The sequence below is a fragment of the Apteryx rowi genome, unplaced genomic scaffold (genome assembly GCF_003343035.1).
Source record: "Apteryx rowi isolate R43461 unplaced genomic scaffold, aptRow1 scaffold_287, whole genome shotgun sequence".
NCBI classification, from domain to species: Eukaryota; Metazoa; Chordata; class Aves; order Apterygiformes; family Apterygidae; genus Apteryx; species Apteryx rowi.
The window spans coordinates 508,033-534,716 of NW_020449274.1; the positions used below are offsets into that span (position 1 = coordinate 508,033).

The window sequence follows — 26,684 nt, forward strand, 5'->3', positions numbered from 1 at the left end:
CCTTACACAGGAGATGCTTTTAACTGGTCTCCTGCTTGTCATTCACAACTACAGAAAGGTGATAGCTGAGATAAAAGAGCTGCTGGTTCCTCTCTGGGCTGGTGCAAGGAGAAAGTCTTTCACTCAGGATTAGCAAGCTTAAAATTAACTATGGTCTTCAAGGACTGTTGCCAGAAGAACCCACCTGGAACACTGAAGCTGCAAAGCGTATCAGGATTAGTTGGTTGGCTTTGATGTATATGCATGTGGTTTTCATTTAATTGTAGAAACTCAGTTTGCTAAGACAATTATTGACATTAATATCTATATTATATAAGTCTGTCTCTCTCTCGTTGTTGTTGTTTTTTTGACATTTTCTTTTTTCCAACTGTGGCTGGAGGACCAAAAGCAGCAAATCAGGACTGGCAAGAAGTTTGCGAAGCCTAGAGGTGGCATCCTCACCAGCCAGCTTCTTTGTAGGCATTGTTCAGGTGAGTGCAGATTTCATTGGTCACCTTCTCAAAGGAAGCTTTGCAGTCTCCACCAAATTTCTCCTCCATCAGTTGCAAGATAATGTCACAGATAATCTAAATAGAGAGAAGAGAAGAAACAAATAGAGTGAACTTTCTTCCACATTAGATGTGTAAGAAAGGTGTATATATTTTTTTAGTTGGGTTCCTAATTTTTGGAGAAAGGCAGGGGGTTACAAAAACAATTTAGCAGTATACGGCATACAGAACTAGAAATAGGCACCCCTCTCATGCCTTTTAAAGTGACCTTCGCTAGAAGTTGTCTTCGCTAGACATGCTAGAAGAGCATGTCGTGCTCCTAAGGTGGATAAAACAGATACAAATGCTCTCTGCTAGTGACTTTAGATGGGCTCGGGCAAGTGATCAGATTCTGTATTTCTTTTCTGTATTTGTTTAGTGATGGCAATGCTGTTTGTCAGCATTGTTTCAGTTTGGCTGTTTCAGTTTGGCTGTTTCAGTTGTCCTGCAAAAGCTCAATTCCTCTTGCTACAGAAAAACTGACATCACAGATTGAAGCCTGGCGTAAGCTTTTTATTTGTATCTTGTTATTAGATGACAAACAAATGCAAATCCTGTTGCACTTAAAGTGAGAAAGCCACTGCTGCACCCAGGCGGCCTACAGCTCCAATCTGAGCAGATCTTCCCACATCGCATCTGCTGCAAAGCCTTCTTCCCAACAGCCCTTAGCTGTCCCTTCAAAAGATGATCATGCCAGTCAGGAAGCCAGATGAGCAGCAGATTCAGCTTCTGAAAATCAATGTTTGCAGTACTAAGATATATACATACATATATATATGTATGTACATACACTATATAGTACTGTACTACATATGGTATTATATCACAGATCTTAGCTCTCATAAGAAGCCAGAAAAGGGTTTTGTGATAACAAGCCCATTGCATATGCCAGATCTCTCATTTGTACTGTCTTCTACCATCTACTGTCTTTCTTTCCCCCTTCTTCACTCTCTGAAGCATCAAAATACCTGTTTTCCTCTAATTCTTCCCCTCCAAGGGAAAGATATCATCCCTTCACAATGACACCTCAGGGGAAGATGGCTGCTGGCTCACCTTAAAGTTTTTGGGGTCAATCTTGAGCTGGGTGACATGTTTCTTGCCCAGTGGGTTCACTATCTCAAGAAAAGCTTCAGTGTTGTCCAAGTGTTGCACCATGTCATTGATGGCAGTAAAAACCTTCTTGCCATGCCCCCTGACCTGATCTGACTGTTTCATCTCTTCGGCAGTGTCCATGCCTGTGAAGTGTGTGAAGTAGGACTTGGTGTCTGGGTGTTCTGTAAACATCCTGTAGTGAGGGGGAAAGAAACCAGGGCAAGAAATGAGAGATGGCATAGTTTGCAGACTAAGGCGTTAGCACTGATAAGTCTTCATGTTCTGGGCCTTGTCTTATGCATATATTAGCCTTTTTCCTTCTCTTTCTAAGAACAAGCCCCTTCTCATGCGTATCTTTGTTCTCCTTTGTCCTTCCTATCCCCCATCTGTGCATGACCCCAGTGTCCACAACAGTCTGTCTCCCCCCTTGTCTCTCCCCAGGCTCTTTGCTTTGCTCACTGCATCTTAAAACCTTCTGGCACTGCTGCTAGTCTGAGATTCACTGATCTGCTGGGAGGCTCATTCACAGCAATTTGACCAACTTTCTTCGTTTTTGCTCCCAGCTGAGTTTCACTTCATAAGGACTTGTAACTAGGACTCCACAGCATGAGGTCTGGGAGCACCTGAAACTGTTATCTGCCTGTGAAAGGCTGAATCTGAATTTTTTTTCCACTGTAAAGTAAAAACTCTCTCAGGCTCGACTCAGTGCTAGGTGGAGACAAAATCCACAGGGAAATAGGAGCTCGTTCCCAGCAGGACGATTGTGACAGCACAATAGTCACAATGATGTTCTAGACAGCAGATGATTCTACTTTGCTCCCAGTGAACATTTTCATGGAGAAACTCTGCTGCTAGCTTTGTTAGTTAACCCCTTTCAGGGGTCCATCCCAGAGTCTTATTGCTTGTGATAAATTATTGTGTGAGTACTAAGTACTGCTCATTTCATTTATAGAAAAGGTAACATGATTTTATGCTACTTGTAAGGGAATTGCTTTTTATAATAAATCAATTAGTCATCTTGATCAAGTTCTTAAAGTAGAGTTTACTTAACTGGATAAACTAATTATCCACCTGAAAGAGCAATAGCAAATTCCAGATTGCATTGCTAGAATAGGAGGGCTTAAGATCCAAAGGGCCATACATTATTACAGTTCACAACATAGAAATATAGCAGGCAGTGCCTGTTGCAATTGAAATGCCAAGAGTGGCCAAGAGGTGAGGTTTTGTTGGTATTCACTGCAAAAATTGCTCTGGGAAGGACTGTCTTTTGTGTCACTTTTGACTTTCATATCACTTCATAAGGAAAGGTAATTTTCCACAAATGATAGCTTTATAAATGTAGATCAGGATCTTAGTCTAAAGCAAAAGTTTTAGGGTTCCAGGTTGCTCTTATCACAGATAAAAATGTCTCTGTCTGCAGTGACATGCTAGCTGGCAGTTAGATGTATGTAGTCCTTGATAAGGAGAAGAATCCAGATCATTCCATAAAGGCAGGGCTAGTCTGTAGGACATTAACACAAAATCCTCTGCAGTAAACTACGCCAGGGAGCCAAACAGTTGGATAACACTGCCATTTTATAGCTGCATTTCTGACCTTAACTGTTCTCAGGTTGTGTAGACTAGAGGGGGAAAGAACAGTGCATAACATTTGTGGAGGCTGATCCAGGCAAAAGATGTGATATACAGGAAGGCCAAAGTGAATGGTAAAGGCATGATAAACATATAATATTTGGCCTAGTCAATGCATATGGACATGATGGAAATCCCAGCTGTAAGAGGAATATGTGAAAGGTGAGTAGAAGAAACTTGTGTCTTATGGAAGAAGAGAAAAAATTGTGTAAAAATTAAAAGAGGAAAGGCAACAGGAATGATACAGCACAGTGAAAAAGATGAGCTGTGGACTGAAAAGTTGAAGGAGAAACAGTAGAGAAATATCAAGGACATAAAAAAAAAAAAAAAAAAAAAAAAAAAAAGAGTTCAGAGGCAAAAGAAAAGAGGGATATAGAGTCCTTGTTTTGTTCCTGTTCTCTTTTATACCACAATTCCTTGTCTTTACCTTGACTACATCACTTTTTTGGGGGGAGAGGGGGAAGTGGTGAAGAAATCGTTCTTCTAGTCTTTTCTTCTTTTTCCAACCCCTTTCTCCTACTCCTCTGATTGCTTTTATTTGTATGAATCTCTCTAGTCTTCGCTGTTTCCTTCCTGAGATGGGATAAACCACAGCAAATCATAACGTATGAAATGTATCAAGACACATTTCTAGGCAGTAACTCCAGCTCCTTCTTGTCATTTCTTGTTGAAACCTCTCGAGTAGCGGTGGGATGGACTCTTTCCTTACCTGACCAGCACAGCTGTCCCCTTGTCTTCAGCATCAACATATATCTTCTCCCAGGCACCACAGGCACTTTGCACTTCTGCTTCAGAGAATGACATGGTGAAGGAGATGTTGGCAATAAAGAACACAAAAGGAGGAAGAACGGGGAGTTATTGATAGAGTGGTTCTGCTCCAGTTCTCTGCTTCAGGGCTCTCTAAATACTGCCTTGGGGATTTAAGAGGTCTTGAATGGACTCTTTGCTTCTGTTTCAGTCAGTCACATTGCTGTAGGCTTTAGAGCTGCTTAATCACTTTTAATCAGGAAAGAAAGCAACCACATGAGGAAGGAGGAATAGCGCTCTCACTGTGGAGTCAGGTGCCAGAGCAAAGATCTTGTTCAAAGAGAGAAGGGGGGGGGGGGGAAGAGGGTTTTGAGTGGGGAAGAAAAAGATCGACTCTCCTGTTACTCTTTCTCCCCTGACCCATTGTTTGTCTTCACTTTCCAGACTGCAGTCTTTGCCTGAGCACTAATTTTCCTGGTTTGCTCCTGAGAGCATTGCTGTGCTCTAGGCACCATGGTGCACTGCCATCCTGTCTTCCCAGTGCTCCTTGATCCTTCAGTCTAAGGAGCCCTTTTCCAGCTCTGGCAATTCACTTTAGTCTTGCTTTTGTGCACCAGTCACTACTTTCTTTACAGCTCTCTGGTTTGCCCAGGGACTTGCATTTCTGTTGCTCCAGGTGTTGGTACCAGGTGGTTGGGAAACATCAATGCAGAATGATACCGTACTGCAGACAGTGACTACAGCATGGGCAAAGCATCCGTGGGCGGCCAGGCTGACTCATTTCACTAGGGCAGGAGTTCTTGCTCTGAGGCAGAGCCTTGGCAGTGAAACAATCACATCATTTAACACAACAGTAAAACTGGTACAGAATATCCAGGCCTGGAGCACATATGTTTCTTCTCTTTTGTTACCCTAATTTTCCTGGTTTGCAGCTGTGATCTCTTTCCTATTGCTAAAGAGTTTGCTTGGTGCAGAGAAAGAGATAAAGGATAGGAAAATAGCTAAGCATGGAGCTGCAGCCAGAGAGAGTATGGGCTCATTATTCTCACAGTCACTTAGAATGGGAAGTAAAAAAAAAAAAAAAAAAAAAAAAGAAAGAAAAAAGCTTAGATTATCCATGCGGCGCCTCAGCTTAAACTCTGACAGGAACGTTCTGATTAAGTCCAGGGTGCACAGACAAAATAATAGCTAAGGGGGCTTGAGGAATTGTTACTGCTAGGCACCAGGCAGAGACAAAACCTCTTATTGTTAGGGATGGTTATAAGGAGGAAAGGAACAGGTGCAAGGTAGAAATATCTAGTGCAACACAGTGAGCAAAACCAGTCTGATACTGCAGACAGAAGGAAAGGGGTCGTTCTAACCACATGAAGACTGATCAGTCTTAGCAGAGGTATGTTCAAGCACTGCTGTGATGGATGCATTTAAATGTTGAGAGAGAAAGTAATGATGCTTAATACAGTGATAAAACTGGCATGCAATCCCAAGGCCTTTGTAATATATCTTTAGACTTGTTCACTTCATACTTTGTGCTTTCCTAGGGGCTCTTTCTCCTGATAGAGGTAAGAGCCATCTCACTGTGGTTTTTATAAATTCATAGCAATTTGGCCATGGCGCAGAAGGGAAAGTTTGCTCCAGCTCCCCCTCATAACATCTACGTTGGTCTTCCGAACTGTGAGGCAAAGGCATCTTGCTGCTCTGTACATCCTTGTTGGGGTATTGTGTATATTCTGTGTGAAATTAAGCATGTTGTGTTTGGGGAGGGTGCAGTTTTGAGGAGCGTGTGTAGCCATAATCTGTGTTTCTGCAGTGGAAAGAGTGGAGCAGTCTTATATGTGGGGTCGAGACTTTAGTGTGTATGGCAAGGAGGGGGAAGCGTGTCAGAGAAGCCGGGGGCTGCCTCTGACTGTACTGGGGAGAGCTGCGAGACTGCACATTACCTTAAATGACTTCATTGAAACTACACATCCCCCTTCCCTCCCTCTCCCTTTTCCCTAAAGCAAACAAAGAGTAGTCTCATGCAAAGCTGCACAAACTTCTGCTTTCTCGTACAAAAATCCTCAGAAAAATGTCCCAGATTTCAGGAAAGCACTGAGAGGGTAGGATGGGAAGCTTTGCTGTTGGGACCACTGCATCTTTGAAGGCAAACATAAAATAGGGAAATTCTGATCAGCTGGACCCAGCAGCTACCACAGACACTCAGAGGAAGGAGCAAAGACAAAATTGCATGAGGTGGTGGTTTCCGGGCCTTGGGATCTGTAATTCCCTGGTAGGAGTTGGATGGGGAAACTACAGAGTTTTTGAATGAGAGCGGAGCATGTGGTGCAGGTACTTATCACAGGCAGCCTCCTGAAAGAGAGGGAGCTCCTGAAGAAAGAGCTGCATTGACTAACATAAGTGAAAGGAGTCAGACATGTCCTGAGCCTATAAATATAAAAATAGGAAAGAGCTGATTTTCCTTTGAAATATGAAGTTATATGATTACTCACTTGCAACTTTTCTTCCCCTCTGTAGGTGTCATGTTCTTCTCTTAAATCAAGGTACGTCCTGACTTGCTGTGGGCACTTCTCATGGGAGAAGCTAGAGAGCAGTGGTGAGCTCTGCTGTTTTGATGAGGGAGGAATATCAGCTGGGAACTCTGGAAAAGCTCATGTTCATGGATACATCTGGAAGGAAATGCAGTACCAATGCACATTGCTCAGGAGTGCATCTTCCCCCTTAACTTTCTTCTTCTTTTTCTTCATCTCCCTTGTTCTCTCTTTCTTTCCCTCTGCTTTTGTACTCAGTGCTTCACAAACCAACCTCAGCTTCACTAGGGGACTTCTCAGCTCCTCTCGCCTACCTCTCGCTTGGGTCATCTCATTACAAAGGTAATGAATTCACTCATTATTTTGTCAGATATCCCCCCAGAGAAAACAAACGATGATTTAATCAAGCATGTTATTGTGTTCTCAGTGACATGCTTTAATATTCCTTGTACCTTTCAGTGTTATTTTGCCACTTTGGAAAATTATTTTTTATTTTCCCCACGTGCAATTTGCCAAGTCCTTGTAAGATGAACACAATAATACCTCATAAAATTTTGACATCTCTAATAGGGTTATAGACATCTATATCACATATCAGGGATCTCTAGTGATTGAAAAAAAAACTCCAGAAGACTGGATTTTTGGCCTTAAAATGGAATAGCTATGAACATTTTTTCTGTTTCATCATAAAGTCTTCCTGTTTTTGCTGACCCTCACTAAATCATCTTGGGGGAGGAGGATGCAGGCTTTTTTATTTCTTTTTCCTCTCCTGTTTTCTGTTCTGTTTAATAATCTGTATATTGAAGGAAATGAGTGAAATGTAATTTCTGCTGAACATGGAGAAATATTTTCTAAAGAAGGGTATCAGGTGAAATTGCAGATAAAGCCTCAAACATGGGTGAGAACCTCATTACTGGTGGATGGACAAATCTGAGGTTGGATAGATCACTGGGAAATAAAGGGTAAAGAGCAAAGCCATATTAGTTTGGACTGAGCAGAATGACTGTGCTTTTTCTACCTCTGACTCCTGCCAGTAAAACATGTGACAGACTTCTTAATACAGTATAGGGGAATAATTGCAATTCTAAAAAGTGTTTGTTCCCTTTCAGTTTATGAGGAAATCATCTGGTTTATACAAGTCAATATGACAAGCTCTGGGACTTAGCACCTGTATATGGGAGCTGGAAACAGAAATGCACTTCATCTTGTTACACATTAGTCAGGTGCTGGTAGTGATGACTCTACCTGAAGAGCTAGTTGATTTCCAGGACTGGGCACTATGAAGCTGTCCATGTTTGATTCTGTTTTAAAGTTTGTGAATTGCTATTTAAGTTTAATGTTTAATATAAATAGAATCACCCTACTTATTATACAACAGTGCCTAATCCGGAGCTCAGCAGGCACACCTATTGTAGAGGATGGTTGGAAAAGTGCTCAGCAGCTAGAAGAGAGGGAAAGGTTAGTTTTGGCTAGTTCAGTAGGACTCAGACCCATCAGATGAGGAGCTGTGAGCAGTTCAATAGCAAGGACAGGACTGGAACACCTGGAGGAGACTGTTGAGGGAACTGGTACCAGGAAAGGAGTAGAGCTTTTGCCCGGGAAACATACTGTGGGAGTAAAATTTTTTTTCCTATTAAAAATACTTTTAAATTAAATATCATTAGCTCATCTTCCCTCAGATGGCCTATCTGTGTCTCCTTTGATCTTTTGAACTAAGATTCAGATTGACCTTTTCAAGAAACTCCTTCAAGAGAGGTACTGCATAAAAGCAGGTGAGAAAGAAATATCATTCTTTATAGTATGGAGCAGGATTTCAGAAGATGATGAGGCTTGGTTTTTTTATCCCTCTTCCACTGTCACTTCCCATGGAGACACCCTTTATCAGAGGAAACCAAAGCAGTTGAATATCTTGAGTTTTCATACTAAAAGTTAAGTGAAGGCATTAATAGGTATATGTTTCCCTGCTGAGAGTGCAGAAGCAATCCCTTGCCCAGCTTGAAATAGGATAAAGGGGGAACAGTCAGACTCGGATATGGAGTAAGATTAGATCCATGCTCGTGTTCAAGACTGAGCCAGGACTCGAACTGTCTGGGATTTGGGTTCCCATCAGACTTCAGGTGAATGTAAATTGCAACTGAAAAACAGCCCTTTGCCTGCTTTCAGCCTGGCAGGAAGTTGGTTTGATGACTGTACAATAAAGACACAAGGCATTTATGAACGCTAGTAGAAATAATTCCTTCTTTAAAAAATGGGAACACTGAGGCCCAGCAAGACTACACTGAGAGTGTAGGGGCACAAGAGTGTCAGTGACTGAACTAAAACCAGAACCGAGACAGATCCTCGGGACCATGCTGCCCCTCTCCTCAGCTCAACATCCACAGTCCTTATTCTGGCTGGCTGTAACTGCCCTGTGTTAGGTATCGTGGAGGGACCGATGCTTTCCTCTCACAACCGGCAGCAGAGTGCACTTACCAGCCCTGACTAGGACATGTGGGAAAATTCTCTTGTGGGACTGTTAGTTGGCAGGCCTGGGGCAGGTTGTCATGGAAGCAGCAAATCTGTAACTGTTGAATTTAGTTCTCTCTCAATGCTTTGGGTTCCTCCTAATGTCCAAGTTCATCTTAATGCAAAAGTCATAGTCACAATAAACACAGTCTTAAAAAGTTGTTAAAAAAAAAAACCCAAAAAAATAGCCCTGCAGTGGGAAGCACCTTCTAGTCTTTTCTGCATTATTCCCATTGATATTTCAAATGTGTTTGGCATACATGTCTAAAGGACAAAGGAGGTACAGATGCCATGTGGCAAACCTGTGTCTCCAGCAGGCTTCTGCAATGGTCACTGCTGCTGGAGGCACCTGGCCTCCTGGCTGGGCTCTGCCTGGAGAGACAGGAGCAGGGTGGAGACAAGTGGCTGCCAAAGGAAGTAGAGGATCTCCCCTTTTCCAGCAGTCAGCAGCCTAGCCTCAGTGTCAGGAGGGAAAAGGTTCTGCTGCTGCTCTTTTGCACCATTAATTCACTGGACTGTGAGATCTAATTCTAGGGTAACTTTGCAACTGTGAGAAGTTGCACTGAGTGAATAGACTTTTAAATGTGGAGCTTACTCATTTTAGGAAGAACTTTTGTGCAGTAGCAGATACTTCCTGGCTTCAGTCAGACCTATAAATTCATTGGGAAAAGCATTTGCTCAGGTTATTCACGCTTGTGTTCCTAGATGAAATTAGGCAGTGCAAAATAAATACCTTAAAGTATAACCACTCAGCCCAGAACCATAACATGAGCCTGGAGATAATGGTTTTGGAGGCAGTTTAGCTCTTGCTTAATTCAATGTGATGAGCTTGACAACTCTCAGCTTATGTAACGTTCTTCCTTCCATTTTCTGCCCAATAAATCTTACTTTCCTGACACCCCCATGTCCTTTTAGACTGAGGTTAAAGCCTCCCAAAACAGGTATTGCCAGGTTTCTTGGCTGCTTAGCTTGAGATGCTAGGACTCAGTGTTCCTTTTACAGAGATGACAAGTACCTCTATCTGCTCCATGCTCAATATTTGAGAATATCAAGCGTTAGTCGCTCAGAAGAAAAAAAATTAGGAGCTGTTATCAGGCTCTTGGTCTCAATGTCTGAATGCCAAGGATCATACAGGACATGACTGGGAAAGAACTGGAGGTAGAAACAGGCAGCTTTCCCAGCTGCAATCACACTGCACTTCTCTCTTCCTTTGAAGGAGCAATAGTGGACTCGGAGCCATGTTGCACTTTGTGTGGTGAAAGTACAAATTCCAAAGAATAAGACAAAGCAGGAATATTCAGCTTTTGAATTCACCTTTTATCTTTCTAGCAGCACAGACTTGAAACTGGCTTAGTCTGGGAGACAGAGGATGGCTAGTTTAGGAGCAAGAGGAGCAAAAGTAGCTGGGTGGAGGGTGTAACCCATGTGTTTTTTCTTGGCTTCTCGCCACCCTGGATGGCCCCTACATAGATTACAGACAAGTACCATCTGACACAATGGAAATGTATTAAGGCTTCTGCTGTGAATTACTTTTATTGCATGCAAGAGTTAAGGTTTTATATGCAAAAACAAATGCAATGTTGTATTCAAAACAGTTCAGCTTCCGTACATCATAAGGTGTAATTATATGTGCAGATTAATCCTCTGCCTTAATGTTTAGCAACATTAAGTACATTGATAGCAGTGATTCTAACACAGCCGTTGCAGCTAATAAAGATTCTGGCACTGAATTTTAATCCAATGTATCCAGCTAAGCAAGTATTTGCATTTGGACAGTTTAGCAGGGAATCGCTACACCCTTAGCATACAAAAAGAGAATAGTAATCATTTTAGGGCCTGATTAGGTGGTGGGTCTGTTCTGATGTGGACTCAACATTTTGCTTATGCAAAATCCTTTTGAAGTCAGCAGGGCTTTTAGGTATAGGAATTTGCTCAACTAAATCAGACTGCAGGATCACAGCTTTTTCTTGGTCAAGTTTGAACTCATGCCAGCCAAACTGTGCTGGACCTGTTCATAGGAGCAGAAGGCAGAGGAGATTTTATGGATTGGAAAATTATCAAGCCCAAGTCAGAGGTGTAAGAAGTACTCACAACTGGATAGAGGGGCTCAGGCAGGTGCATAAGCATTATTCAGTTCTGTAATGTTACAGTCTGACATTAATATTTGCTCAGTTAATAAAGCCAAATCACCCAATGGTTTAATGCAAACAGCACTCCTGCAGTTTTGGATGCAAGCCATGAGACTGTACTGAGTTACTGCTTTACATAGTGCCTTTGACTGAGACAATTTAATTTTTTAATTACTTGTGATCTATTTCTAAGCCATGTTCTGAAGAAAACTCAAATCTGTTGAATGTCACCACTGGCAGAGTTAAACCTGAATTCCAGATAAAGAGATGTGAGATCAGAGGAAGAGAGGATGTGGCTGAAAGAAGACACTGGGCTGAAAGAAATAGGTACGGGTTGGTATATGAGGAAGCTAGACACCAGTGCAGAAGCTTTATATCAAATACAGGTAGGGTACAGGCGCTTATACTGGTGTTATGGACTACCATGTTCAGAGATGCAACAGGGCTAAGCTAAAAGGGGAAGAGAGAAAACAGCAGATAAACCTGCTTTCAGATATGGCAGATAGTAGGATGCTGGACTGAAAGGGTGGTTGGTGAGGGCAGAATGGAAGGAACCAGGGGATCACACTACTAAACTGTTTACTTGTGTGAGCAGAAGGCTGGATGATGGACTTCATGGTCCATTTGCTTTTTCTATTGTAGTAGTTGGTTACCTCCCATTTGAGTCATTCTGTCCCTTGAGTTGTTGTCCCTGCTTCTCTATGAACTGAATATTTACACAGCTAAAAAATCTATCATAACTGTCTGACTTTGGTTGGAAGTAATGTCGGTACCTGTGGCTTTAAATTCAGTGAGCCCAAATTTAATCTCCAGCTTCAGTTGACGCTTCTTCCCCAGCTTTGTGTCTGGCATTGGAACCCTGCAGGAGCCAAGCAGTTCCAGACCTTCCTCATCTACATGCTGAGCATCCTGCTTTTCTGTGCAATAGAAAGAAAAGCATACACTTGTCTGATCTGGTTCCGTTGGATGGAAAGTAAAGTGGGCAACTTCATTTATATTCACTGACTCCTCAATTCCCACCCATTTCTTGAAGAGATCATCACAATAAACATAGTCACCAGATTTGGAGACTCTCCATTTACGTAAATCATGGATAGCAGGATCAAATTTCTGAGTTGCTGCTATGCCATATGTCCGAGCACTGACTCTTGAGGCAACAGTCTGTGGATTGACTCCAAATAAAACAGCCCCTTTTGCAATGGCCGCTTGGGTCTCTATTGGACAAAGGATATGATACTTTTTGCTGAAGCCCTCACAGATCTCATCCCTCAGGATGACACTAGATGCAAAGCCTCCCACAAGCAAAACGTACTGGACCTTGGCCATCTCAGGCTTGTGAAGGATTTCCTTCAAAGTATCAATGATTTTTTTGGTGCTGTAGGCAAAAAAGCTCTTCATTTTCTCATACGTGATCATGATCGTCCCATCTTGCCACACAGCTCCCTTTACTTTTTTGAAGAAGTGGGAGATGTCCTTCTTGCACTCTGCCACTGGTCAAGTTGTAGAAGCAACGTATGTAGACCTCCTCCCTACTAGCAGAGCATTTCTGTAGACTAAAGTTGTACATCATTTGTTGTAATTCTGTAGGGTCACTCTTTACATATCCCATACACCATCACTGAATATTTCCTTGGGGAATGCACTGAAGTTTTCATCCACTGTGTTGCCTCCCCATCCACCTCCAGATGCCTTGTGTAACTCTTTAAGATAATGGTTTTCCTGGATCTCATGTACTGTGATGTCTGTTGTGCCACCTACACACACACACACACACACACACACACACACACACAAAGTTAGCTGTTAGAAAACTGGTAAATTACATGAGCCCATTATATTACGTTAAAGATGTTAAATTACATGAGGTCATTACTTTTCACTGAATGTAGTCTTACTTTCTAAACTCCTGGTTCCTAAATGTGCTTTTCTGCTGCATTTTTTTTCTCATTCTCACTCCTCCCCTCTTGCCTGTATGCTTTCAGATTTCTTAAATTTAAGCCCTTTTGGTTACAAGTCTGGTCTCTTAAGGCCCCTGTGACGATGGAATTGCTGACGAGAGCTGGATGCTCTGACTTGCTCCCTGCGCAAGCTGATCTCCTTTCTGATCATGAATTGAGATTGGCCTCCTCATTTAGCTGACTCCTGCCTTTTGATATGCAAGCTCTGAATTAAGATGAGCTGTGGTAGTGGGACTCTGTGCCCAAGTGCACTTGATCCCTGCTCAATAGTTGTTCAGGATCACCAGACTGCTGTTGCAGGAAATTCATATATTACACAAAAAAAACAACCCCCCACAAGAAACTAAAGAAATTGCTAAGAAGTATTCCATCAAATATTCTTGATGATTTACTATATAAGGCCTACTATCTAATTTCTTTGATCCATTCACTGGGCAGTATTCTTGCTCCTAGAGAGGAGGCCGTAAATTCAAACTACACAACAGCATGTGGGTGTGTGTTGGTGGCTGCCACCGGGATGTGGGGCAGGTTGGCCTGGTGCTCTGGCAGGAGATCCTGCTGCAACTCTCTGGCCTGAAGACATTAGATGCTCAAGGGCTTCTCTTTGCCTTGGATCAGATCTTTAGCAGTCCTATTCATTCCTCCCGATTTCTGTCTCTTCCATGGGGCCCCATTAAGTTAGAAATGAAGGAAGTAAATCCTATGATAAGCACAGCAGAAGAGTCTGAGTTTTCAGACTTCACCTCAGTTCTTTGGGACTCTCTGTGTCAGATACTGCAGAACTTAGCACACAACAAACATGGTACCTGTTGAACAGGAAAAATATTACCTCCACAGTCAACAACAATATACTGGATCCCTGGGGAGTCTTCAAACTTTTTATTGTCACTGCTGTCTACCATAAACCCTTCCTGTGGAAGCTGTTTGCACCAGAGTGATGCAGCCTCCGGTTCCAGGGCAATAATCAGCTTCTCAGAAAACATGTCAGAGATGAGTCCTGCCTAAAATCACAAGAGAGAGGTGTCAGTTCAGGAAACGTAGCAAGATTGTGGGTTTCCTGCCGCTGCATGAAAGCCATGTGCTAGTGAAGCTGTTCTCATCGCAGGAACAGCCATGCTGGAGTAACAGCTTCACAGAATGGTTGAGGTTGGAAGGGACCTCTGGAGATCATCTAGTCCAACCCCCTGCTCAAGCAGGGTCACCTAGAGCATGTTGCCCTGGACTCTGTCCACACGGCTTTTGAGTATCTCCAAGGAAGGAGACTCCACAACCTCTCTGGGCAACCTGTGCCAGTGCTCTGTCACCCTCACCGTGAAGAAGTTTTTCCTCATGTTCAGACAGAATTTCCTGTGTTTCAGTTTGTGCCCATTGCCTCTTGTCCTGTCACTGGATACCACTGAAAAGAGTCTGGCCCCATCCTCTTGACACCCTCCCTTCAGATACTCATACACATTGATAAGATCCCCCCTCAGCCTTCTCTTCTTCAGGTCGAACAGTCCCAGCTCTCTCAGCCTTTCCTCATAAGAGAGATGCTCCAGTCCCTTAATCATTTTAGTAACCCTTGCTGGACTTGCTCCAGGAATTCCATGTCTCTCTTGTATTGGGGAACCCAGAACTGGACACAGTAACTCCAGATGCAGCCTCACCAGGGCTGAGCAGAGGGGGAGGATCACCTCCCTTGACCTGCTGGCAATGCTCTTCCTAGTGCACCCCAGGATACCACTGGCCTTTTTGGCCACAAGGGCACACTGCTGGCTCACGGTCAACTTGTCCACCAAGACTCCCAGGTCCCTCTCCACAGAGCTGCTTTCCAGCAGATCAGCCCCATTCTTGCATCACTGATCTCTGTGGGGCTCATTTCTACCTGGCAGGGGGAAGGGCAGAGTAGTTGTGACTGCCAGTTTAGGGACCCCCTTCCTGGCATGGGAAATTCCCCTCCCTGATAGACTGAAATTTAAAATACAGGTTGTTTAAATGTTGAGGATTTCCCTTACTTGGATGGATAAAGAATTCTGTGGAGATAATTTGAGGAAATGAGGTAACCACTGCTTTTACCTCTTTTGCTGCCAGCCGCATGAACTACCTGGCAGCAGCGCTCCATATAGCTGGGACAGTAATGACCCAGGTGACCTCCTTGTGGTCATAGACAGTTTGGAAAGAGGCATTCTGAATGGTGCTCAGGGCATGTTCCTTCATGTAGCAGAGGCTTTTGGAAAAGACTGTCAGGGCAGGAAGTGTCTTTCCATTGCTTGCTTCCAGCTCCATGCCAGAAGTGACTTTCTACAAATGAGCTAAAACAGTAAAAATGTCACAGGGTTGCATGTGGCAGCCTTAGTAATAGACCTGTCCGCTTTACACTGAGCGCTGCACAAAATATAGCACAGAATGAGATTGCTTCTCCAAATCTGAGTAAATACCCAGAAATGGCTTTGGTATGTGGCTAACTAATCGGCACAGATCAGCTACCGAACCACTTACCCATAACATCTGTGAATCAATCGGCAAAATACAAATGTGATTGATAAGACAATTGTTTTTCTTGGGCCAAATTTTATAAACACCTCATAGACTCTCCTGAAACAGCAGTGGGGAGAATTGCACCATCTATGTGATACCACCATACATTTCCCAGGTGTATGTATACAGACTTCAGAGCTTTCTGGTTGCTCCTATACTTCTGTGTATGGAGTTAACAAAATATATACTGGACACATACATAAACAAATATCCCTATGGTGTGACACAGACAGTTCCTCTATAATGTGTCCTCTTGATTTACGGGCTTTTGTGTCTCCCCGTGTGTATCCTTGAGTTGTCTGAAGCTTGAGGCAGATGGCTGCTCTGAGATATTTTTGTCTCTCCCAGCAGTCCAAAATTCCCTCCATCAGTCCCTGGTTGCCTGCTCTGTCTAGCAAGAGTGGAAGTTGTTGTCTGTATCCAAAGATGTTTGGGGAGCCAGCCTCTACTGCATGTATTTCTCTTTGTTCTGCCTCAGCATCCATCAAAGATAGCCCTAAGTCACAACAAGGATCATCAGCTCCATCAGCCTGGGCTCCTTTACGGCCAACAGAGAGAAACAGGCAGCCACAGGGGCTGCCCAGCTTAAATAACACACAGTGAAGACAGGTGAGATGAATCCTGTTCTGGAAGCGCAGCGATTGAAGAAAAAAGGAATTTGTGTTCAGTCATCAATTCCTTACTTATAATCTCGTTTCCTTTCACTGTTCCTGGATCAGTTATCAGAGGGTGAATATGTGGAAGCTGTGACAATGTCCTCCATGGACATTTTTTGTGGAGATTCATAAGTAACTAGTGACACATCTAAGAAGTGTTGTTCCTCTTTCCTGTCTCTGAGCCCTTTTAATACAGTTTTCCTCAACGTTTGGTGAACTAAAATCTCTCCCCAGCTGCTCCCTCCCCCCAAAAAACCTCTCTACACAGATGTTGTGGCAGACCACGTCTTTCCCAACTTTCCTGGAGACAGAAGACTTCACAGAGGCCTTCCACACAGCACCTCCACCCACCTCCAATTCAAAACTAGTTGCTTAGCACTGGAGGATGCCAAATAGCAGACACGGGACCTTCTCTGGGCCTGGCCCTGCATTCTGGTTTATTCCATGTTTTCAAGCACACATCTAGTAGAAAGCAAGGTATAGTGCAAACACTCAAAGTGGAGAAACACCAGTGCAGAGAGTTCAAAGTAAAATAAAAAAAGCCAAAGTGAGCTGGTAAAAGTAGGTGGTGACATTAAGGAAAAGTTAACTTCAACAGGCAAAAAGCAGAAATGGTGGGAGGATTATGGGAGGTCCTGTGGGAACCTGGAGCACAGACAAGCAGTCCCTAAGACAGCATAATGTCTGTTTGAAAGCACAGGACCAGAAAAAGCTGTGAACAATTCTGATCTAGCACAGAGTCTCCAGAGAGAAATGATGGCTGCTACATCTTTGACAGACAGCTAGAAACCCTGAAATCAGCTTCAGCATATCAATCGAGCGAAGGAGAGACAGGCCAAAAAGAAGTGTATAACAGGAGAGAGCCCTCCTTGTGATGCTGAGGCTGCCAAGCTTCTCCAAATTGTGGGCAAATTGCTTTGTTCCCTGTAAAGGACTGAGGCAGGGAGCCCCAAAGGGGGGCTCTCTGGATTTCTCTGCTAAGCTCCAGATCAGAGCAGCTTTTTGTTAAGGGGGAGTGTTTGGCTTCTCTGAGGAGCGCTGTCAGGTTTGATAGTCTTTGGACAAGGAATTGTGGCATAAAGGAAAGGCTCGTGAAGCCTTTGGCTTATTAAGAATATTAGCAGCAGCTGTTCTACATACCATGCCGTACAGGTTCATCTTGAAGTTCTGGAAGAAATACCACTTGTGAGCTTTGCTGCAGGGCAGGCTCTTATACTTCATCACAGCATCGTAGCCAAATTTCCTGAACTCCCGCTTCTCATTGAACAGGATGCATGTGGGTGTCTTTGGGGTCTTGAGCCCGTGCTCTACTCCCCAGAACACCTGGCGGATTTGGCCTGCCCCTGAAGCAAGGGAAAAACTACCCACTGTAGGAGGTGCCAAAATCTATGGCAACGACAAAGAGCGACGTACTAGCCATTGCTGAGGGCAGCCCACAGGGGCACAGCCAGGGTCATTGCAGAGGAGTTAGGCCACAGACTGTACTTGAGTGAAACTGAAACTGCTCTGGCTGATCTTGCAGGGTGAAGCCAACCTTCCGCACTTGATTGGCTGGGGGAGGCATGCTAATGAGTGCAATGAAAGGAAAGGGTGTCTTTTCCCGTAAAAAGGAAGGCTTGTTGCTGCTCTTTATGGCAGAAGTGACTTTGTCCCTTGGTTTGTGAAAGCAAGAAAGTGCCTGACACTTGCAGGAGTTTCTGGTGCTCCTGTGAGCCTGAGTCGTCTTCTCCCTTCTGCTGCCACTCATTGGGCAAACGTTTTCTGCCAGCATAGCCACATGGATAAACCTGAGCTTTCTTCCTACAGCAAAGCTTGGATGCCTGAAGCATTGTGTATGGGCCCTGACCCTAGAGAGAGGACTTCAGAAGGAGATGGCAGGTACGTTGCATGCGGGGGCTTCTTTGGCTAACTGGAGCAAGTTTCACCTTAGAGCCAACCTTGTGGAGAAACCATTCTGCAGATCCCTACAGCGTTCCTTGGGGGTTGCAATGAGGGCCTGAAATGTTTCCTGCCTGTGACATTTGTCAGCAAAAGCTGTGTTTCCTGCTTCCTACCCTGTGGAGCTCTGCACTGGAGGCACATGGCCAGTCAGTGCCCTGTGATCCATCCAACACAGCTCCAAAGGGTGAGGCAGCTCTTAAATGGCTGTGAGGGGAGGAGAGATTGGAAAGAAGAGTCTAAGCAGTGTGACAGATCCTAGACAGCGGGACATTGGGGGCAAGGTCTCTGAGCGCCTTCACTTTGAGGGGAAAGGCTGACGTAGTCCAGGTTTTATACTGAGTTGTTGAGCTCAGCAGATAAACTGTGTCTTCAGCGAAAGCCTGGAGGTGAGCTCATGTGGCTGAAGACTAGTAAACTAGTTAAAACTGGTAAATCCATGTAAACACCACCAACACCCATGTCAGTGGGAGAGCAAGGGGGAAATGCTGGGAGAGAGGGACAGGACAGTGCCTTGCAGCAGCCATGCAGACTTGAATCTGCATGAACTGCCTGTGAAGCCTCATGCTTAGGCATTCTCTGAAGAAATAAAAATTACCTTCTGAACACACAACTTCGTTATTCTCTGTTAAAAGAGAAACTACCTTATGGTGGTGATTTCAGCAAAACAGCCCCCTACAGTGATGGTTTCCCAATCCCGTTTCACGCTCTACAGTTCTGGGCTGAGTTTGTTTTGGGGGAGTTCTCCCCATATGCCGCCCCCTTCATCCAGCCCGAACGACTGCTCAAATCTTCTGCCTGTGTCTGGCGAGCCCTGGCCTATGCTGTCCTCTGAGCTGTGCCAGGCATCACCTGGGAGAGTGCTAGCTCGCGTGTGCCAGAACCGTGCCCGGGCGTGTGCTGGGCCATCGCGTGCCCTGCAGCCTCTGTTCTGGCTCTGCTTTATTGACGAGTGTAGAGGCAGCTTCGGAGCCTCCGCTCAGGGGGCTGTCTTGTAGAAAGCAGCTCTTGGCAGTACGAGGGTTTCTTCCTTCACTGTACAAATTCCCTTTTCTTTTTTTCTGCAGAAGACCAGCTGGCAGCCAGTGGCAACAAGCGGTCTGGGGAAGCAAGAGCGAGATTTCATGCCTGAAGACCCCATGTGCTGACCAGGCAGAAAGGCCCAAGGAGGTGGAAAAAGAAGCGGGGTGAGTCTGGTCTGGTGACCAGAAATTACACTGCCTGGGGCTTTCTATAGCCTCATTCTTGTGGGCCAGGGTGTTTTTCATTTTTTGGAGTGTTTCAACAGATAACGTGATCCTTTGTAGGAAGAATGTATACAAAAGAGGGAAAAAATGTAAATGTTTCTGGGACTGACACTGAATCGTACTCAAACCAGTGTGAGAACTGCCCTCTTATGAGCTGGGCACGCCCCGAGGGAAGATATGATGGTGGCAGGGATTCTTGTGAGAAGGAGGGAAGGAGTTAATTGAGAGGAAGGGAAAAGAAATGATAGCCTGCCACCGGGATGTGGGTGCAGAGAGGGCATCTGTTTGTTTGCTGGCAGAGACCGGAGGGATCCCGTTCTCTCCCTCTCCTTCCTGCCACGACCTTCCTGCATGCTCTCTCCCCAGCTCCCTCGGCTTTTTGGCCTTCTCACTCTCTGCCTCTTCCAGCTCTGCAAACGCTGCATCTTCCCGCCCTTCAGATACCTGTTGTCAGGCCTTTTCCTTCTGCCCCCCAATCTGGTGGGAGTGTGTCCAGCAAGAGCGCCAAGGGCTAGCACGGGGATCCCACAACGAGCGACAAGATGCCCTGCAGAAGAACCACCAGTGTCCCACCAGCGACCCTGTGATGCGGTCACTGCCTCACCTCGGTTCTGGGCGTGCTCTCTCCAGAGCATTTTCCCAAACGTGGGAGCCTGAAAAGGGCAAGACTCAGAAGTGCTTCCCTCAGGTCTGGGGTGGGCTCTCCAGGCTGCCAAGCCCTTGTTGAGCCCTGCCCACAGAGGAGGTGGTGCCACAGCAGTCATTTTGCAGGTCCTTGATCTGCAGCTGGCTGGCACTGATGCTTTATGGATGGCTACAGTCCCTTCTCTGCCCTGCTGGGAGAAGCAGGCAGACCTGCAGTGAGGTGGGCCCTGAGGGTCAACTGTATGTGGCATCTGGCAGGGCTGCTTAGACAGAAGAGGCTACAAACATGCCAGGCACAAGGAGGGTTCTGATTTAGCACCAGAATCTGGGTAGGTTTTATTGGGAACCCAGAGGCAACCTACTGACGCTTTGTGATCTTCATTGCATAAGGTGCACACCTCACACTGAATTTCAGCGTATTTCATTTGCACTGTGGGCACTGCCCTGTCCTCTGACTCACAAAACCACCCACCTGGCAAAGCACGGCCCTGAAAAGTTTTGGTCTTGAGACTTCTTTCCCTGTGGGCTGATAAGGAACTGGAGGGAGGTCGTTTGGCTTGTGCATTTTGTAGGACTTCAGTGGACACGTTCTCACTGACCGCAACACATTTTTTTGTTTCTTCCGTTCCTGATGGACTGACGGATAGGAGGAGGAGGTGTTGGTGTGACTCTGTTGAGACTCAACTATGATTTCTGGAGAGTTGCAACAGATTATGTGATTCTTTACAATGAAGACTGTACACAGACAAGGGAAAATTTAACTGACAAAGCAGAGACTTATGGGGATAATTCACAAGATTACAACGTGTGCATGAGGTGATATAGCTTGCTCTGAAAGGAGGGGAAAAAAATATGAGAGGTCTCCTTTATATTAGGACTGCATGTACTTGCTCTGAGATCTGTAATACCAAAGAAAACACAACCTCTAAAAAACCCTGGTGAATGATAAAAAGCAAAAATTCCTAGCACTCACATGGCGTGAATATGCACCAGACTGACCACTGAGGTCATCATGTAGAAAGGGCTTTTTTAAGCTCTAGCAGTGTCACCTGAAGAGCAGGCATTGGAGATGGGAGAATTTCAGCCACTGGGAGAACAGGAGCCCAAAATTACCCAGGCATCTGTGGAGAAAGAAATCTAAGAGGACAGAAACTCTCTGGAGGGTTTCGGGATGTTTGATGGTAATGTTTTCATGTTAAAGATGGAGAGAACAGCTAGAGAAAAGAGCAGAGCACATTCTAACCAATGGAGAATCACTAGCAAGGAAGATGCAGGTAGAAAGCAAGCTGTGTGAGAGTGACCATGAAATGAGAGGGGTGGGAAGGAGAAAGGCCATCGCTGACACCCACTGTTTTCTTCAAACCCACTGTCTTTCTCTTGTCTCGCCTCCAATCCTCACAACCCTACCTCCCTTTCTTCTGCCATACATGGCTTTCACCAGAGCTCTTGCTTTGCTTTGAATGCAAATGCCAGGTGGGGTTCTGTGGAATCTTTCCTGGGTGTTGTACGCTTTCCCCCCTCACCACTTTTTTGCAGGCATTCAGAGGACTTCAGAATCAGCTCTTCCATAGGGGTAATTCCACTGTTGTCCCAGTGTCCAAGCACAAGTGAAGAGACCTCACAAAAGAAATCTCTTTCAGAGAATTTCCTGGAGTGGTCACCCAAAAAGTGTTTTAGCAGAAAGGTGAGAAGTGTGAAGAGTGCAAGAATATGAAGGAGAATAACAGAGACCTAGAGGCAAGGTAGGCTGTTTATTCATTTTTCCAGTGCAGCATGTGTTTATACACTGAGGAGCCACATTCTTCTCGCTTTCCCCCATCCTTATAAACCCCTTGTTTCTGAGCAAACAGCGTAGACACCTTCTTCCCAGACTTCCTGCCTGCCAGCATCTCTTTGTAACTGCTCTCTGGCAGATGACTGGGCTTGTTCTGGAAAGGGAAGGAGATGTTCCCAGTGTCAGTATATTAATAAAAGGAATTAGCCTACAAAGACGCAGTCCAAATGCCATTATCTGATCATATGCCACTGTGACCCTTTGAAGTAGACCTGGGAAAGCTCTACTTCCCGAATGCAAGCTGCTTGCCAGCCAGTATGATATAGTCAGGAAATGGGTTGTAGAAAACATGGCACTCATGAAACAGAGGTCAATTCATAACATGCTGTGAAATAGCTATACTTATTCATTGTTTCATCTTGTCTTAGCCAAGCTTTTGAATCTTCTTCTTGCCCTAGACTCCGGGTGCTCTTGTCTAAAGCCATGAGCATGCACAAGCACTCTGAGAACATGAATGACTGTTGGTGTTTGTCTGCAGTGCTGCAGAGGTATGACATGCTCAGACCACCAGAGTGGGAAAAATTCAGGAGCTCCGAAAGCCCCTGTTTGAAGTATAGCACTGGCAGGAAGATGATTAAGGTTTGTTCATGTCTGTTTTCTGGAGCTGAGTTTTATCAAATCAATGTGCCATAGTCAGCAGAGCAGGCTTTGAGTGTTTAGTACTTCTCTATCAGACAAGGCTGGGTACTAAATTATGATCTCTTATTTCCCAGTCTGGCAGGGCCTATATAATGCTGTAAAGACCAAACTGACAGAGACCTGCTTCCTTCTGCCTTTCAGAAGGGCACATTCAAATCCCAGTCCCATATCTTACCCATACTAGGCACTAGCTGGTAGAGTGGGGAAACAGTTCAGTTTCCTTATGGTTAATGCTTTAAGTACTAGGTGGGAGATCCTCTTCCGATGTCTGACTCGCTGCTCTGATGTTGGGGGGGGGGAATCTAAAGGAAAATATCAACATGCTACACTTTAAATCAAAATTTTGAGGACAGGATTGTGGAAGAGGCTGTGATTAGCATTGATTACAATGACAAGGCCCCACAGATGCTGAAGAGTGACGTTCATCATGCAGACAGCTCACTGAAACTCTTTCTTTCCCAGGTATTCAAGATGTATTTCAATCAATTATGGGACCTACAAAGTACTCTAATGCAGATGTGGTTTCAGTATGTGCTTTCCACACCATGTTTCTAGTATCACTGTGATTGCTGCTCTGATCAGCTGTTGTCTTTGCATTGCAGAAGCTGTTTGATGCCTGTGAGATGGATTTACAGCACAGAATGAATAAAGTATTTGAACTCCTTGAGATTCCAGCTTTGAATGACACTACAATCAACAGCAAACAAGTACTTAATGTCTCATTGCAGTTGGGGTCAGGCACTAGGATAACTGGACCATCTGTGTCTGTCATCCATTTAGACCTTTGTTTCTGCTAGGGACATTGCCCAAAGTATACTGGCAAATACAGGGTGATTACTTATGAACTGTGAGAAAAGTTGGAGTGGAAAGGTGAAGTTCAGCATATTTTTCTGTGAGGTTGGGAGAGAGCTGGTGCAGTCCAGGACACAGCTAGGGTCTGTGATCAGTATTAGTTTCATTTAGGCAGCAGGCAACCTTTTTCCATCCTGTGATGCACAGACATATTGTTGCATGTCTAAGTCATCTGGCTGGCTGGGGTGCACATACAAATGCAGAAAGCATTTCCCAGGCCTGTGTTCCTATGATGGGACCTTCCTCCAAAACTTGAAACTAGAAGCTTCTCCATTGCTGATTGATGTGTTCAGGGAAACAGAAATTCGCAGTGCTCAGGGACTGTACTGCTGGCCATGCCACACTCTAACAGTCTGTTTTGTGCTGTGCTTGGTTTGTAGGGGCTGACACAACAGATGAGGGACATCTTAAAATATGCCTATTCCCAAAACAACCTAAAGTTTTACAGCGATGTGGTGAGTAAAAATACAGCCCAGGAGAAGGGGAAGGGGTCAATTTTCTGACGTGTATGCAGCTTGGTATAAAACAGGAGAGGCCTCCCTTCTGCTTGGGGTTGTTTTCCACTTGTAGAGAGGGTTTTACAGCCCATATACTCTCACAGGCACACACAGAGGTACGTGTACCCTTGTATCTCCCCAAAGCTGCACCTGGGAACATCCTCCTCTGGCTGAGAAGCTCCTCCAGCTCTTCCTATGGCTCCATGTCACAGTGTTGCCCCCATCTGCTGGAGGATGGTGTGTGAACAGGAGACTGGCTTGGAGGTGAGCTGCATGGGGAGGCACCAGAGCAGCTGTCTAATTTAGTTAGAGCCCTAGCAAGCATCTGACAGCTTGCCATTGGGGAGCAGTGAGTATGAGGCTGCTCCTCAATGGCAGGGGACCTGGGAGCCACAGGGGACAGCAGGACAAGCAGGGCAGTGCTTTCACCAACGAGCACAGCCCCACAGCACCCAAGCAAGGTGAGCAGAGCAGGCCAGGTGATGATCATCAGGGTCAGCCACAGCCCAATGATCGCCAGGCAAGCCTGTACCGATGAGGCAGCTTGAGGTCAAGCTGGGAAATCAGTCCATTGGTTGGGGTCAGCAAGGTACAGGGCTGAGCACAGGCATCCCAACAGCATAGCTCAGGCAAGCACCCAGGCAATCCTGAGCTTGAACTAGCTCCTGAGTCAAGGGGCAGAGGGTGCATGGATGGAGTCCCCAGATGAGGCTTCTAGCACCTCCTTCTCACACCACTCTTTCTGCCAGCTTAGCTGTTTTTGCAGCGATCTGATCCAAGGTTACATGGCCATGCCATATCAGAGCTGAGTTTGATCACAGGTAGCCAAATGTCTGGGGAGGGTGGGGAAAGGCTACAGAGACTGTTGGTTCATTCAGGACCCTGACACTTGCTGTCCAAGTGGGCTATAATCTAGTTTTTTCCAGGAAATTATATATAAAGCTTCCAAAGAGCAACTTCATCCACTTGCAGCTTCCTGGACCTTTCCAAAAGCTCAGGCTTGTCAAGCTCTTTACAGGCCTCTGTTGGATATGAGGAGATACAGACAGCTGTTGGCCACTGGAATGGTCCAGAAGGCAAGACTCCATAAATAAAAGAGCCTTTAAAGTGACTCTGGGACCCCTGTCTGTCCCACTCAAAAAGCGTCAGCAGCTCTGACAGATGAAATTCTTTAATGCTTAGTTCATGTGGAGGAGCTGCACAGAATCAGAGCAGGTCATCAAAGCAACATTGCAAAGCTTGTAAAACTGATTTTACTTGATTTTCAGGTCAGTGACTGTGATCAGAGAAATTACATTCAAACATGCTTTATGATGGAGTGCTGCAAAGTTTATTGTTTGCTGCGTCTTCAGGACTCACTCATTAAAGCTGAGTGGTGCCTAGAGGAACATTCAGAAAAATATTTAGAGCATGTGGACAAGAAAGGCTTGGAGCACTGCAGAAAAAAAGTAGCACTTCCGTGGCCCCTTTTGAAAAGTGGGGAACAAGTCATTAGGAAAGGTGTAATCTATGATAAAAAGTAACATGACTTTGGAGTCAAGTTACTTATATGACCATTGGGAGATGAATCAGCTGCTGTGCAATATGCTGCTTTTCTTTCTCCCATGAACTGCCTGCTTTCCAGACCTAGTGAGTTAGACACCCCTGGCTTGGGACACCTTGGACACATTGTTATTTACAAACAAGGTATTAAAAACTGAAGATGTTTGACTTGGCAGCATGCACACATATTATGTAACTTTTGTTCCTCACCGTCTCTAAGCAGCATTTGTATGGAAAGAGAGTCTGTGCTTCTAGCCTACCTTTTGTGTTCTTCACAGATGCTTATGGCATTGTGGGCTAATTTTAGACAGACAACATTGGGGATCTCACCCATCCCATGAAGCACCTGCCTCCTCACCAACAGCATGTGGGCTCCTACTCTGAGAAGCTCTGAATTGCACCTTACCCTAACAGCAGTGGTATCACTAATCTCCACTGTGTCTACAGCAGGGGCACAAACTGCAGGCTCGTACATTTTGCTAATGAATGGATAGTGAGCACAAAGATGACCTGTTCACAGAAGTCCTGTTCACTTCTGTTAAGAAGCAAGAATCCTGCTTGGATAAAAATGCTGTTGAGAAAGAGGACAAGGCACTAAAAGACAAGGAAACCTGTGCTCGCAAAGGCTACAGACTCTCATAAGACTGTGTGCATGCAGACACAGACACTGAAGCCCGTTCTTCTATGCAAAAAGGCCACTCACTGGTGCCCACACAAATACGGCCTGCCTGCTAGTACTCCCATGTCTGTGCAATTTACTGTGCCAGTCCTACACCCATCACAGCTCTTGACTGAAGTACCCTAGAAGCTGTATTTTGCAGCATACTGGGGGATGCAGAGAGGCAAATACATGTTTATGTGCTTGTGTGACAAGACTCCTTTTAGTGAGAAAATTGAGATTCACCAAATAAAAACGGCTAGAAAACCTGCTGCTTGCCCACTGAGTCCTTTACTCAAGTTCTGCTTTCTAGTCCAGCAAGTTGCAGTGGCTTCCTGGGTTGCACAAACTCTCTGTCATTTTCTGTAGGGCTCCAGAAAGCAAACTTTCTTCCTGTGCAGCTCTCTGTAGCAGGCAAATTCCTTTGTACCTCTCAGAGATCCTCCATTTTGTGAGCATGTTGCAGGTTGCTGACCTCCGCAACATGAGCTGGGAACCAGGTGTGTTCAAAATACCTGGCTTTCAGAAAACCAGAGTACTCTGAAGA

At 45.0% G+C, this 26,684-nt stretch overlaps 2 protein-coding genes and 1 pseudogene across 2 annotated transcripts; 1 reads left to right on the forward strand and 2 right to left on the reverse strand.

Moving 5' to 3' along the window:
• Positions 1-349: 349 nt before the first annotated feature.
• On the reverse strand, positions 350-4,334 carry LOC112967716 (cytoglobin-1-like). Its single transcript, XM_026069154.1, has 3 exons — positions 3,958-4,334; positions 1,581-1,812; positions 350-566 (listed from the first exon to the last, which is right to left on the reverse strand). The coding sequence occupies exons 1-3, from the start codon at positions 4,050-4,052 to the stop codon at positions 438-440; spliced, it is 456 nt and encodes a 151-aa protein (XP_025924939.1). The 5' UTR covers positions 4,053-4,334; the 3' UTR covers positions 350-437.
• On the forward strand, positions 388-26,409 carry LOC112967713. Its single transcript, XM_026069152.1, has 10 exons — positions 388-470; positions 5,593-5,708; positions 6,507-6,532; positions 6,779-6,862; positions 18,092-18,163; positions 19,291-19,410; positions 21,652-21,799; positions 23,191-23,295; positions 23,821-23,895; positions 25,206-26,409. Exons 5-10 carry the CDS (start codon positions 18,102-18,104, stop codon positions 25,458-25,460), a joined length of 765 nt encoding a protein of 254 aa, XP_025924937.1. The 5' UTR covers positions 388-470; positions 5,593-5,708; positions 6,507-6,532; positions 6,779-6,862; positions 18,092-18,101; the 3' UTR covers positions 25,461-26,409.
• LOC112967717 lies at positions 11,488-17,705 on the reverse strand (annotated as a pseudogene).
• Positions 26,410-26,684: the final 275 nt, after the last annotated feature.

What these genes read in the sequence shown, in the direction of transcription:
- LOC112967716 (XM_026069154.1), bottom strand. Translation starts at nt 4,052, where the DNA reads ATGTCATTCTCTGAAGCAGAAGTGCAAAGTGCCTGTGGTGCCTGGGAG. An exon ending in GGGACAGCTGTGCTGGTCAG is followed by an intron (nt 1,813 to 3,957) that starts GTAAGGAAAGAG and finishes CCCTCACTACAG; the next exon opens with GATGTTTACAGAACACCCAG. An exon ending in TTGACCCCAAAAACTTTAAG is followed by an intron (nt 567 to 1,580) that starts GTGAGCCAGCAG and finishes CTCTCTATTTAG; the next exon opens with ATTATCTGTGACATTATCTT.
- LOC112967713 (XM_026069152.1), top strand. Translation starts at nt 18,102, where the DNA reads ATGCCTGAAGCATTGTGTATGGGCCCTGACCCTAGAGAGAGGACTTCA. An exon ending in ACTTCAGAAGGAGATGGCAG is followed by an intron (nt 18,164 to 19,290) that starts GTACGTTGCATG and finishes TTTTTTCTGCAG; the next exon opens with AAGACCAGCTGGCAGCCAGT. An exon ending in CTACAATCAACAGCAAACAA is followed by an intron (nt 23,296 to 23,820) that starts GTACTTAATGTC and finishes CTTGGTTTGTAG; the next exon opens with GGGCTGACACAACAGATGAG.